We start from the raw sequence: 12,648 nt of genomic DNA on the forward strand, positions 1-12,648 counted from the left end.
CCCAGCCAGCTGTGCTGGCTGGGGGATTCTGGGAGTTGAAGTCCACAGGACTTAAAGTCGCCAAGGTTGAGAAACACTGTTCTAGTCCAACCCTCTGATCAGACAGGAAACCTTATAACATTTCAGACAAACAGTTGTCCAATCTCTTCATAAAAACCTCCATTGTTGGGGCATTCACAACTTCTGGAGGCAGGTTGTTCCACTGATTAATTGTTCTCATCGCCAGGAAATTTCTCCTTAATTCCAGGTTGCTCCTCTCCTTGATTAGTTTCCATCTGTTGCTTCTTGTCCTGCCTTGAGGGCCTTCGGAGAATAGGTAGATCCCCCTCTTCCTTGTGGCAGCCCCTCAAATATTGGAACGCTGCTGTCATATCACCCCTACCCCTTCTTTGCACCAGACATGCATAATTCCTGCAACCGTTTTCATTTTCATTTTCCCTTTATTTGTATGCCGCCCTTTTCCCTGGGGGGACTCAGGGCGGCTCACAGTTCAAAAAAAAGGGGGGGGGGAGGACAAACAATTTCTAACATAAAGACAATACATCATTATTAAAAACACAACAGTCACACAATTCGAGTGGGGTTAGAATCTTAACCCCAGGCCAGCCGGGACAGCCAGATCTTTAGGGCGGCGCGGAAGGACTGGAGGGTGGTGAGGGTCCGAATCTCCACGGGGAGTTCGTTCCAGAGGGTCGGAGCAGCCACCGAGAAGGCTCTCCTCTGGGTAGTTGCCAGTCTACACTGGCTGGATGATGGAATTCGGAGGAGGCCTAATCTATGCGATCGTATCGGTCTAGTGGAGGTAATTGGCAGTAGGCGGTCTCTCAAGTTTTCCAAAGGTTTTAGCCTTCCTCCGGAATTTGTGTTCCTCACATCCTGAATCTTACCTCTCACCTTCTTATCTGGCCCCAATTTGTAGAAAGGCTCTACCGGTGCAGGTGGGGTGAACGTTTCGGGTGCAGGCCTTCCTATTTGCAGGTAGCTTTCATCCTGAGCAGACTGCTCCAGGGTTTCTTGGTTGTTCTCCCTCTTTGCTGAGAAAGGAGAATTGACATAGGAATTCTTGTCTAGGGAGCATTGTGATTAATAGCCTTAACGGTTCCACCACAAAACCGCGGAGGACAAAATCGCGCTCGACGAAAGCGCGCATTTGACGTCATCACAGCGCGACGAAAACATCGCGCTGTGATCGAAAAATGTAAAAATAAAGCGAAAACCTTACCCTAACCCCCCCAAACCTAACCCTAAACCTAACCCTAAATCTAACCCTAAACCTAACCCTTAACCTAATGCTAAACCTTAACCTAACGCTAAACCTAACCCTAACGCTCTAAACCTAACCCTAACCCTAACCCTAACCCTTACCTTTATGTGAATCGGCTTGCTTTAATTTTAATTTTATTTCAATTTTTAATTTTTTTCGTCGTGCTGTGATGATGTCAAATGCCCGCTTTCGTCGAGCGCGATTTTGTCCTCCACGGTTTTGACGGGTCACGAGCCTTAACAGCAACCCACATAAACCTCATGGGGATGCTATGCCTCATATCTCCTGGTGTGACACAACCCAGAAACGATTCCAAAAGCAGATGCTCCGGCATGGCGGAGCATGGTAGGTCTTGTCCCTTACTTGAAATTTTTGTGTAAGTCGTATTGGTCATCTCAGCTACTTCCTCCAGAGTTAACAAGGGTACCTCCTCTTCAGCAGCACAGCTCTTGTCCTCCGGCTGGGCGTCGGTAGCAGGGAGTCGAGCTGTATGGACAACACCAAAGGAATGCAAATAACGTTTTCTGTTACTGTAGCTCGGTGACTGTAGCAATAGCAATAGCAGTTACATTTATATACCGCTTTACAATGCTTTACCGCCCTAAGTGGTATACACAGTCAGCTTCTTGCCCCCAATAACCTGGCTCCTCGTTTTACCAACCTCGGAAGGACGGAAGGCTGAATCAACCTTGAACCTGGTGAAATTCAAACTGCCAAATTGCAGGCAGCCAGCAGTCAGCAGAAGTAGCCTGCAGGACTGCTCCACATGGAAGTGTCAATGCTGCCATTCTGCTTCGTCCCGTTACTGCTTCGCTGATGCCAGGCTGCCATGAACCATGATTTAGGGGGCAGCTGTTGTGGGGGCGGGGGGAGGGAAGATTAAAAAAAAGAAACCACTCCACGCGCCCACCAGAGACATCGGCTGAGCAACCCCAAGGCCACAACCCTGGGAACGGAATGCAGATGCCGAGCTCACCAAGCACCAGGACTGTTACCAAAACAATATGTTTGAATTCTATTGGACACCAGGGAGATAAGGGGAAGGACTTGGGAAAAGGGAAAGTAAATAGGCAGCTTTAGCAGAGGAAACCTCAGATCTGGCTTTTTCTATTTTGTAACCACTTGGCTTTAGTAAAAATAGACCTTTCACTATAAATGCAGTCGAAGGCTCTTCTTTTCTAAAAGTCCAGGTGATAACAAGCCCAACAGCATGTTTCTATTACGTTTATTTTGGTTTTGATAATTCTGTCAATGCTTTTTAAATTCCTCTGCTACTGATTAAGCCTAATTAAAATCGGGAAATTGACCTTGAAAAATATTTAATCCATGTACAGGAATGGCTCTCTGTTCAGCTAATACGTTCAGAACAATTTGATTATTCTCTGAAATGCATTAATCAGCGGAATCGGGAAAGAAAAATGGGAAACTATTGGCTCGCACTAAAGCAAGAAAAGCAATACAATTTTACATCTGGAATTCAAGCCAACAATAGTCAGTTACGCAATGAAACAGAGTTTATTAATTACCGGTTTAATTATTTTAATGCTCAGTTACATTAAGATAAGACATGTGTAACTGTATGGTAAACAATTAATTTACTGGGAAATGCTGAACTGGAAGAAATCTCTCAGGATGATTTAAAAACGCATGACAGAACCAATTACACTGCCAGAAATAATGGTAGAAATTTAACAATAAAACAATAAAATCTATGGAACTTGTGAAAGCACTGGTCGCAGTAAATTCAGTCGAATGGTATAGGATTTTGATAGATGTAAGTGGTTTATGATTAATCATTTATTTATGTAAGATACTCCTTAATTCCAGGTTGCGTCTCTCGTTGATTAATTAAACATAAGGACTTATTTAATTCTGTACTGAGTTGGTGGTTTTTTTTCTTATCCTTTTTTCTAAGGATAAGGTTTTCCTTTTTCTAACAAAAAGGTTTTTCCTCTCGTGTTTATTTTAATTACCACCAATGTACATACCGGTAGATTTGTTTTTTCTCATTAGGTAACCACCGTTGTGCTCTTTCTGTCGTTGTTGTTGTTTATATTCCACTATTGTAGTTTAAAAACAACAACAACTAGATAAACAAGGTAAGGAAGTTTCTTTTGGTTGGTTTTTTTTTTACTATTCCTTTGGCAGGAGAGGCCACGGTCTCAAATTCAGAATGGTCTTTTCAGGTCAAGACAGTGTGTCCCTCTGGGACTTCAAATCAGCTAAGGAGCTAAGTTCAATGTAAAGATGTTATCAATTTTCTATTCTTTTTTCCAATATATTTTAGACTGTTTTTGTTAAAGATTTATACCGTGTATGGGTTCTGGGAAGTCGGGGGAGGGAAGGCTGGGGGGGGGATTGTGGGGGAGGGAGGGATGAATATTAGGCTTGGTGTTAGATTTTAATGTAATATGATTGCACATGTATACTGTCTTCTCTTATTTTTTCTTTAAAACTAAGATATGTTAAGTATATTGATATGGAAGCATAAATACCATCAACATAGAATGGAGTTTGCTCAGAAGCTGAAATACACCAAGTGAATGAGAGGAAGAGTGGGAAACAGAGGAGAGAAGAACGATAGGAAGAGAGGGATAGGGGAGAGGGTAAGGGGGGAAGATGAGGAGGATAAGGAGGAGTGGAATGTAGAGAGAGGAGAAGGAGAAAGGAAGGGGAAGTAGAGTAGGAAAGGATGATGGAGGGAAGAAAGGAGGTAGGAGAGAGGCAGAAGAAAGAGGTGTATGGAGAGCAGAAGAGCTAATAATGGGTTTTTATCTTTCTGGGCGTTGATGGCAAGAGGAACTGATGTAATTATTACTTAATACAATAGGATATTGGCTATGTAATAGTAGACATGCGATTATATGTTATGAAAGTGGAAAATAAAAAAAGTATATATATATTTTTTTAAAAGGCAACCTTTGCTAACTGACCAGGATTCTGCCACCAGACTTTCCAGTTTGATAAGGTCAGCCAGCCAGACCCACCTGCACCTTTGCACTGGGAAGCCCAGTGACCACGTCCCCCACATTTGAAGCAAGTGTCAGAACTTCGGTCCACGAGCCTGCCACCTCCACCAAACTGCTGCCCCTTTTTCTGCCACTTCTGCTTCCACACCTAGGAAGAACCAAAATACAGGTGAGGCGAAGAAGGCCTGGTTCATCCTTCCCTACGTAGCGGGTGACGTCAGGGAATTATCCCAGGAGCCGTCTTGCCCCAATGGGACTAGCCCACCCCACTTGTTCCAGCAGGAAAGGCTGCTGCAGAACCCATCGGCCAAGGAATTCTGGCTGGTAGACTCAAAGAGAAGAGACCCGGCCCTGTGGAACATCCTGCCACTGGAAATGAGAACGGCTCCCACTTTGGTGGCCATCCAGAAGGGTATCAAAGCCTAGTTTTGCCACATGGTTTGGGGCCCCAAGAGGAGATAGTTGATGGGGTAAAAAGACCTCATCCCCTTGCCATCTATTCCCTTGGTTTTAATTTTTATATAAGGTAGCATTGTAATTGTTTTTATATTGATCTTTTTTAAGGCTTGTAAGCCGCTCTTATCAGTGATAGGAGCAGCATATAACCTTAATAAACAAATTGGGCTAATTGGGCTTGATCTTTCACTAAGACCTGTGGTTTTAACTTCTAATACAGGTAGTCCTCATCTTACAACTATTCGTTTAGTGATTGCCTGAAGTTACAATGGCACTTAAAAGAAGTGACTGATGAGCGTTTTTTCACGTGACCACTGCAGTCCCTCCAAGGTCACCTGATCAAAATGAGGATGCTTGGCAACTGGCATGCAGTTGTGACAGTTTCAGAGTCCTGGGATCATGTTATCCCCTCCCACCTTTTGCCACCTTCTGACAAAGTCAATGGGGAAGCAGATTCACTTAACAACTGTCTTGCTAACTTCACAGTTGCAGCGATTCACTTAATAACTGTGGCAAGCAAGGTTGGGACAAAACTCATTTGAGGTTTGAGGTTTATTCGATTTATATGCCGCCCTTCTCCCAAGGACTCAGGGCGACATACAACATTAAAAGAAACACATACTACAAAAGTTAAAAAGAAATTAAATAGGATATCCCCAAACCCAATTAAAATTAACAATGACACATTTTTTAAAAAGAATTCAAATCAAAATTAACAGTAATCAATAATTTGATTTGTTTTGTTCAGGCCAGGCTGGCTTGCTGGAAAAGCCAACTTTTTAGGGCGCGTCGGAAGGACCGGAGGTCGGGGATTATACGAAGCTCCGGGGGGGGAGCTCATTCCAGAGGGAAGGCGCGCCCACAGAGAAGGCTCTCCCCCTGGGGGTCACCAGTCGACACTGTCTGGTCGACGGCACCCTGAGGAGGCCAACTCTGTGGGATCGCACTGGACGATGGGAGGCTACCGGTGGGAGTAGGTGGTCTCGCAGGTACCCTGGGCCTAAGCCATGGAGCGCTTTAAAGGTCATAATTAGTACCTTGAATCGCACCCGGAAGACAACCGGCAACCAGTGCAGGCCGCCTAAAAGGGGTGTAACATGGGAGCACCTGGGTGCCCCCCATGACAACCCGCGCAGCCTTGCTTAGCAACTGAAATTTTGGGCTCAATTGTGGTCGTAAGTCGAGAACTACCTGTAGTCAATTCTCTAGCATGGGGGGGGGAGGGGGGAGATAGCAATAGCAATAGCAGTTAGACTTATATACCGCTTCATAGGGCTTTCAGCCCTCTCTAAGCGGTTTACAGAGTCAGCATATCCCCCCCCCCCACAGTCTGGGTCCTCATTTCACCCACCTCGGAAGGATGGAAGGCTGAGTCAACCCTGAGCCGGTGAGATTAGAACCGCTGAGCTGTAGATAACAGTCAGCTGAAGTGGCCTGCAGTACTGCACCCTAACCACTGCGCCACCTCAGCTCAAGGTGGAGATGATCAAGCATAAAATCTGAGAACCAGTTAAATGTGTTGACCCACTATGGAGGTTGGCCATAAGGCAACTTACCTGCTTGCGGAGGTGTTTCCCCTTCAAGGCGTAACTCTTTACATGGGATTTTGTTTTCATATTGAGACGGACAAAATTGCCACATTTCTTTGGCGGCAGCCTGGGAGGGAAAAACTCAGATCAGTGCAAAGCAGGAGTATCGCAACCTTGGCAACTTTTAAGACTTTGAGGACTTTTAACTCCCAGAGTTCCCCAGCCAGTTCCTCCCTCCAGGAAAAGGTGAGGGTAGATACCTTGGCATGCTGGGCTTCCCACTCCTCTTAGGACATTTCTCCTCAACCAGGTCCCCAAGTATATTTTCAGAAAGAAGTGGAACCATCTCCTCCTTCTCCTCTTGCCCTCTGGCCATGTCTTGGTCAAAGTCATATTCATCCTTTCCTGGCTGCTGGTTGACTGCAAGGTGCTGTTTTTTGACGTGGCTGCCGTCCTCAACCTTAGTCCTTTGGCGCTTGGCGCAAACGCCGCGTTTAGAAATGCCTGGAGCAACGTGACCGTCGGCTGCAGGGTCCACACGCCTTTTCTTGCTTGGCATTCTCCCTTTCTTGGTGAGGGGACGCTGCCCGCTCTGCCCATCACACGAAGCACCCCTCAGCCTGGAGGAAGCTCCTTGCAGAAGATGCTCCTCTGTTTTCCGGCTGTCGTCTTTTCTGACAGCCTCCAGGTTCTGCATCTGCTCAGTGGCGGGAATTTCAGCACTGGTTGCACTGAATGCTACACTGATCCTTTCTTTGTCTGAATCTGGATTATCCCGTGTGCTCGGTGTACTCAGGTCTTCTGGACTCTGGCCCACGGGCTGCCTCTCTAACACCCCCTGCTGACAATTTTCCTGGGGAGATTGGCAATCTTCCTCCCGTTTTCTTTTCCCCGGTTGGAGAAACGGAGGCTGTGTTTGGAAAGAAATGCTTTCGGGCAATCCTCGGCATGGCCCTGCCCCGTTAGCCGGGTCCAAACTGCAATCTTTGATTTGTTCCTCTCTACTCTCCCATTTTGTCCCTTGGCACCTGTCTAGCCACCCAGCATCCAAACTGCTCAGTCGTTTCGTGACTGTCTGCTTTTGCCACTGAAACCAATCCGATGACGACAGCCTCGGTTTCCGACCAGGAAAACGGAGCTGGGTGCCAGCCAGGTCTGGAAACGAAGAAGGAAGGAGAGCTGTGAGTTCCTCGGCGTTAGAAGTAGGCAAATCATTGGGATTAGTTTTTAATGAAGGAACTTCTGGCGATGGAAAAGGCACAACTTTTTCAATCTGAGCTCCATCCTTCTGTGCTACCTGAACTGGTTTCCTTTTGGGAGTGAGGGATCTCCTTAAAGTAATACGACTTTCCTGGGATCGAAAGTAAAAAAAAAAAAAGCACCACAATTAGTAGAATCAGATGGATATCAATGCTGAAAACTAATATTTTTAGCTTCTGAAATCTAACATTTATTTTATTTTTGCTGTTTTACAGTTGCCTGCAATCTCCCTGCATGTTTTATTTATCCGATTTATACGACTATCCATCTATCCAAGAAACTCTTGAGGGTGAATATATTCTTCATGCCACAAGGCAGGAGAAAACTTGAGTCAGTTTAAAATTGGGGCTCATTTAGCAGGTTTGGGAAGAAATTTGGGCCTAATGTTATCATCCTTTCTCCCCTACCCTACTTACAATGTCAGAATTCAAATAATCAAGACTATACGTTGGGTTAATCAAAGTATAAATTATGACAGCCTCTAGAATTATTCTTGTTTACTCATATGAGAAAGTTATATTTAAAATAAGAGATTAATTAGGTTACTAGGCAAGTAGGCAATCCGATCTTTTTATTTAAAAAACGAAAGAAATGGTAGGAAAAACTTCCTTTCAATTTTCTCTCGGCATTCTATTTCTCTGGTTTTTCGTGAGATTTCTGTATTCCTGGACTAGAGTGATACATTTGTAGAAGATTACTTTTCTAATCTTCGTTCATGTTATTTATTTGACTTGATTTTCTTATTTCTTTAGTCACAATCACAGTTTAATATAATAAGAAAGTGACTCATAAATGTAGACTTCCCTTCCAGATCAAATTTTGAACGGTTCTGAGTTATTGGTAGCTATGAGCCAAGATAAATGCTATGGGAGGTATCTAATCAACTCAAAATGAGATGCAAGTCTTACGTTTGTTGACAACAGAGCAGGGATAAGAAAGAATTTTTTTAAGAGAATTGGTCCCTTTGATTCTGCAATAACTTTCATCCTTCAGAAATCAAGCTACAGTACTTCTACGTTCTAAAACCACAATCTTTTGCGCAATATATATTTGCATTCTTTGAACTCAGAAAGTGCCATTATATAGCGACTATACATTTCTCAACAGTCACAAAGTCTTCAGACCTTAATTTTTGCACCTAAGTTGCATTTCAGCTTCATCCCAAAATGCTGTGCAGAGGCCTGCAAGGCTTCTGGATTCTGCCTGGTCGGTTTAGAAACCTTCAGTCCTCGATTCAGGTGCGACCCCCAGGAACCGGAATCAGGTGCCTTAAACCCAAGTAGTGAGAAGACAGAAAGACAACTCAGTTGTTAGCAACTGTACCAAAAAGACTTTTTCAAAAAGACCCGGGCGAAGTCACAAATTCAACAATTTTGTTTTTTGGGTTGCCCTCTTGTGTGAATGCAGCAAGTGTGGTTAATTGTATACACTATGCAAATCATGACGGGTGAAATGGGAAAATTAAATGATTAGGTAAACTAGGGTTTGTATATTGTGCAAACACAACCAGTGAGTTTTGGATGCGGGGTATAAAAGGAGTGAAGGAAATGTTAACTTGGCATAAGATATTTCAGGAAAACAATTAAAGATCTGGGGGCCACATTCACAAGGCACATAAGTGTATTGTATTAATGTGAACCCATAAACTCGACTATTGTAGTAACTAGGTTTAGCCTGTTGTAAAAACCCAACAACTGAGATGTTGGTGATGTTTAAGCAAGTTTGGCTCAGACCAGTGGTGGGATACGACCAGTATGCCCCGGTATGAGCGTACTGGTGCCTGCTGGGAGCACCAGGTACCGTTCTGGTACGGTGCTCCAGAGGGCCCACCTGCCCACCCTCCTTACCTGTAATTGAGCCGATCGGGGCTTTCGCGCACCCGCATGGAGCGTACGGTGCCTGCACAATGCTCTGCCGAACAGCTGGAGCGTTGTGGAGCGTCACGGACGGTAAGTACGCATGCATGCACTGCGCGCGTGCACATGGTGGACGCCCGGCCCCGTTGCAGCGTACCGGTTGCAAAGGGATCCGGAACCCACCACTGGGTTAGAACAACTCTTTCTGGAATCCCCATTTAGTATTACGTTTGCCTTTTGGGAAGTGTATATAGCTTCTATCATATTTCCAAAATTGTCTCCAACATTCACATTTCTAATTTGTTGGATCATAAATTGCCAGTTTAAGTTATCAAAGACCTTTTGGGCATCCAGGAAAACGGTGGCTTTTTAAATACCTTTTCTGGTGCTACCAGTTCCTGGTTTTCTTGCTGGCAGGTCATGACAGATTCAGGATGATCATGACGCCCCTTGGATTCCTTCAGAGCCTTGTACTCTCTGTAGAGTTCTGTGCACAAATGAGAGTTTTGAGCTGAGAATCATGTAGCCAAATTAATGCTGTAATCCCTCAAATGGGCAATCATCTTTAGGTAGGTTATCCAATTGTTCACTTTGCACTCAAAAAACAGTTTCACATTCAAAACATGAGGGCAAGGGACAGGAAGTTTGTGAAATGTTACCCTCGGAATGAAACGTTTTGCACACCCCAAACAGTGAAGAATCTTATTAAACCACTGAAGCGTTGTTCAGTTACAACTCACTGAAGTCACAGTTGCTAGAAGTAGAGAAGGAAAGATTTAGCTACATTCCTCTTCTAAATGAATGAAACTTTAGCTTCAATCCATAAAGAAAAAAACAAACACATTTCCAAATCTGTGACAATGTTGCGGCTGAGAGGGACTGTCTGAAAAACAGTTTGTTTGATGCTAGTCATCACAGTGTCCTATTATATTATTACTCCCTCAATGCCATTCACGTTTTGTTTTCTGATAGTAAAAAGTTAAAGACTAAGAAGTCATTTTGACAAAATATATATCAATGCAATTAAACTGAGTATCAATGTATTGTAAAATAATTGCAATTAGCATCTAATGAAAAAGTTTTAGATACAGATTTCTTGCCTTCCTTACCTACTTTCTGATGAGAAAATGATCAAAACATAGCATTTTAAATGTTTGCAAAGAACTATCACTTTCCACTGATCGAAACTGATATTTTATCACATCTACTACTGTACCTCCATACGCAGGACTATAATGTGTTGTAGAGAAGAATCATGCTTACTTTTTATTTTTTCAGGAGCATCCAGGACATCTGCCTGGAAAACAAACACAAAGAAATAATTTTGGAAATCTGCTTGATTACAGTTGTGTTGAAAATGGTTTCATTAGCCTAACAACATAAGATTGAAAACTATGATAATCTGAGATTAAATTACATTCCAAATACCTTGCTGGGCTTCCTCTGCTGCTCCTGAAAAAAAGATGTCTCCCATTTTTTCAGTTGGACTTTAATTTTGTCCAAAGGGTCCATAGTTCCATTTGGCCAATTTCCTGAAAACTGTATGAAAAGACAGAATGTCAGGTAAATTAGTCCTCACGAAAACTCCATCAGAAAATTTAGCAAGGAACACCATGAGAGAACACAATACAAACAGGACAACTGTTTCATGGTAGTGGATCTGGGTACTTGAGAGACCGCCTACTGCCAATCACCTCCATTCGACCAATTAGATCTCACCGATTAGGCCTCCTCCGAGTTCCATCCGCCGGTCAATGTCGACTGGCAACCACGCGGAGGAGAGCCTTCTCGGTGGCTGCTCCGACCCTCTGGAACGATCTCCCCGTGGAGATTCGTACCCTCACCACCCTCCAGACCTTCCGCACAGCCCTTAAAAACTGGCTATCCCGTCAGGCCTGGGGCTAAAGATTGCAACCCGCCCGAATGGTATGAATGTTGTGTTTTAATGATGTATTGTTCTATATGTTAAAAGTTTGTTTCCCCCCCACCCTTTTTAAGTTGTAAGCCGCCCTGAGTCCCCCCCATGGAAAAGGGCGGCATATAAATAAACTTAAATACAAATACAAATAATACAACTACCCAAGTCCTTGACACAAGCATCAATCATCACACAATATTCTCATTCAGGTTTTGATAGACAACTCCACAACTTTAAAATTCCACTTTGAAATATTTTATTCATTGTCCTGCAATTTAAGCATGTAGAATTTTTTTTTTTAAAAAAAAGCTTTTAATACTTTAACTGGAGATCTTTTACAGAGGGCAGCTATCATGGCTGGGATGGCTTTGTGATTTGAGAGTCTGTCCTGTCAAAGCTATGACAACAGAGTCACCATTTCCTTTTTTTCTCTCAACATGCTAATGTTTAATAAATTGTGTTCCTTGCAGTCAGCCAGACGTTCAGACTGGATTTGGCCTTTTTGTTCACCTCTTGAGTCCTTCCCAGGGACATGGGATAGCCAGGTCTGGATGTTTGATGGTGTTAGAGGTACTGTATCATTGCAGGATGCTAGCTGTTGTGAGTAAAGCTGCCTTCTGCAATTTACTGAGGGCGAATTTATCAATGCCAAAGGTATTCAAGTGGTGCTCCCAATGTTTTGGGATTGCACTCAAAGCAATCCAATCCTGTCACTGTTGGTACTACCATTGTTTTTTTTTTTAATAAATCATCATCATCATTATCACCATCACCATCACCATCATGGCTTTCTCAGAAAGGCACAAGACACACAAATAGGGGCTTTACATGAACCCACAGACCTTCTGCAGAATTTTTGCCCTTTGATTCGAGAAAGGAAAGCACAGAAGTAGGAGGAAAAGACAAAGAAGATAAGAAAGGAAGCTTTCTTCCATTTGGGTCAGAGGCCTGGCCTGCAAATCTTGAGAACGCCAAACTAACCATTTATAAAGTAATCAAGGCAAGATACAAAAATCAAATCAATAACACCCACCCTTGTTTTCTAAAAATCGAATGAATGACCCCTTGCTTTTCAGCAGTGGATGGGGATAGATAGATAGATAGATAGATAGATAGATAGATAGATAGATAGATAGATGGATGGATGGATGGATGGATGGATGGATGGATGGATGGATGGATGGATGGATGGATGATAGAAAAAAACCCTTGCTTTCCAATAAATAAATGGGAGAGCCCCTTGCTTTTCAACAGTGGATAAATAAAAAAAACCCTTGCTTTCCAATAAATAAGTAAATAAATAAGTGTGAAACCACTTTGCTTTTCAGTGATAAATAGAAATAAAGATATAGATAGATATAGATAATAAATAGATAGTTAATAGAGATAAATAGAG

The 12,648-nt window shown here is 43.2% G+C and overlaps 1 protein-coding gene across 1 annotated transcript in view; it reads right to left on the reverse strand.

Annotated features, from left to right (window-relative positions):
• RECQL4 (RecQ like helicase 4) overlaps positions 1-10,867 on the reverse strand; it is a 33,991-nt gene extending 23,124 nt beyond the window's left edge. Inside the window, 9 exon segments of the mRNA XM_087706608.1 lie at positions 888-1,034; positions 1,628-1,750; positions 4,252-4,381; positions 6,246-6,345; positions 6,479-7,569; positions 8,603-8,746; positions 9,712-9,821; positions 10,598-10,631; positions 10,763-10,867. Of these exon segments, the coding sequence (XP_087562734.1) occupies positions 888-1,034; positions 1,628-1,750; positions 4,252-4,381; positions 6,246-6,345; positions 6,479-7,569; positions 8,603-8,746; positions 9,712-9,821; positions 10,598-10,631; positions 10,763-10,846 (1,963 nt within the window). The 5' untranslated portion in view covers positions 10,847-10,867.
• Between the last annotated feature and the right edge of the window lie 1,781 nt (positions 10,868-12,648).

This window comes from Thamnophis sirtalis, unplaced genomic scaffold (assembly GCF_051295495.1).
Source record: "Thamnophis sirtalis isolate CommonGarterSnake01/CBP01778 unplaced genomic scaffold, rThaSir2_p1.2 scaffold_2, whole genome shotgun sequence".
NCBI classification, from domain to species: Eukaryota; Metazoa; Chordata; class Lepidosauria; order Squamata; family Natricidae; genus Thamnophis; species Thamnophis sirtalis.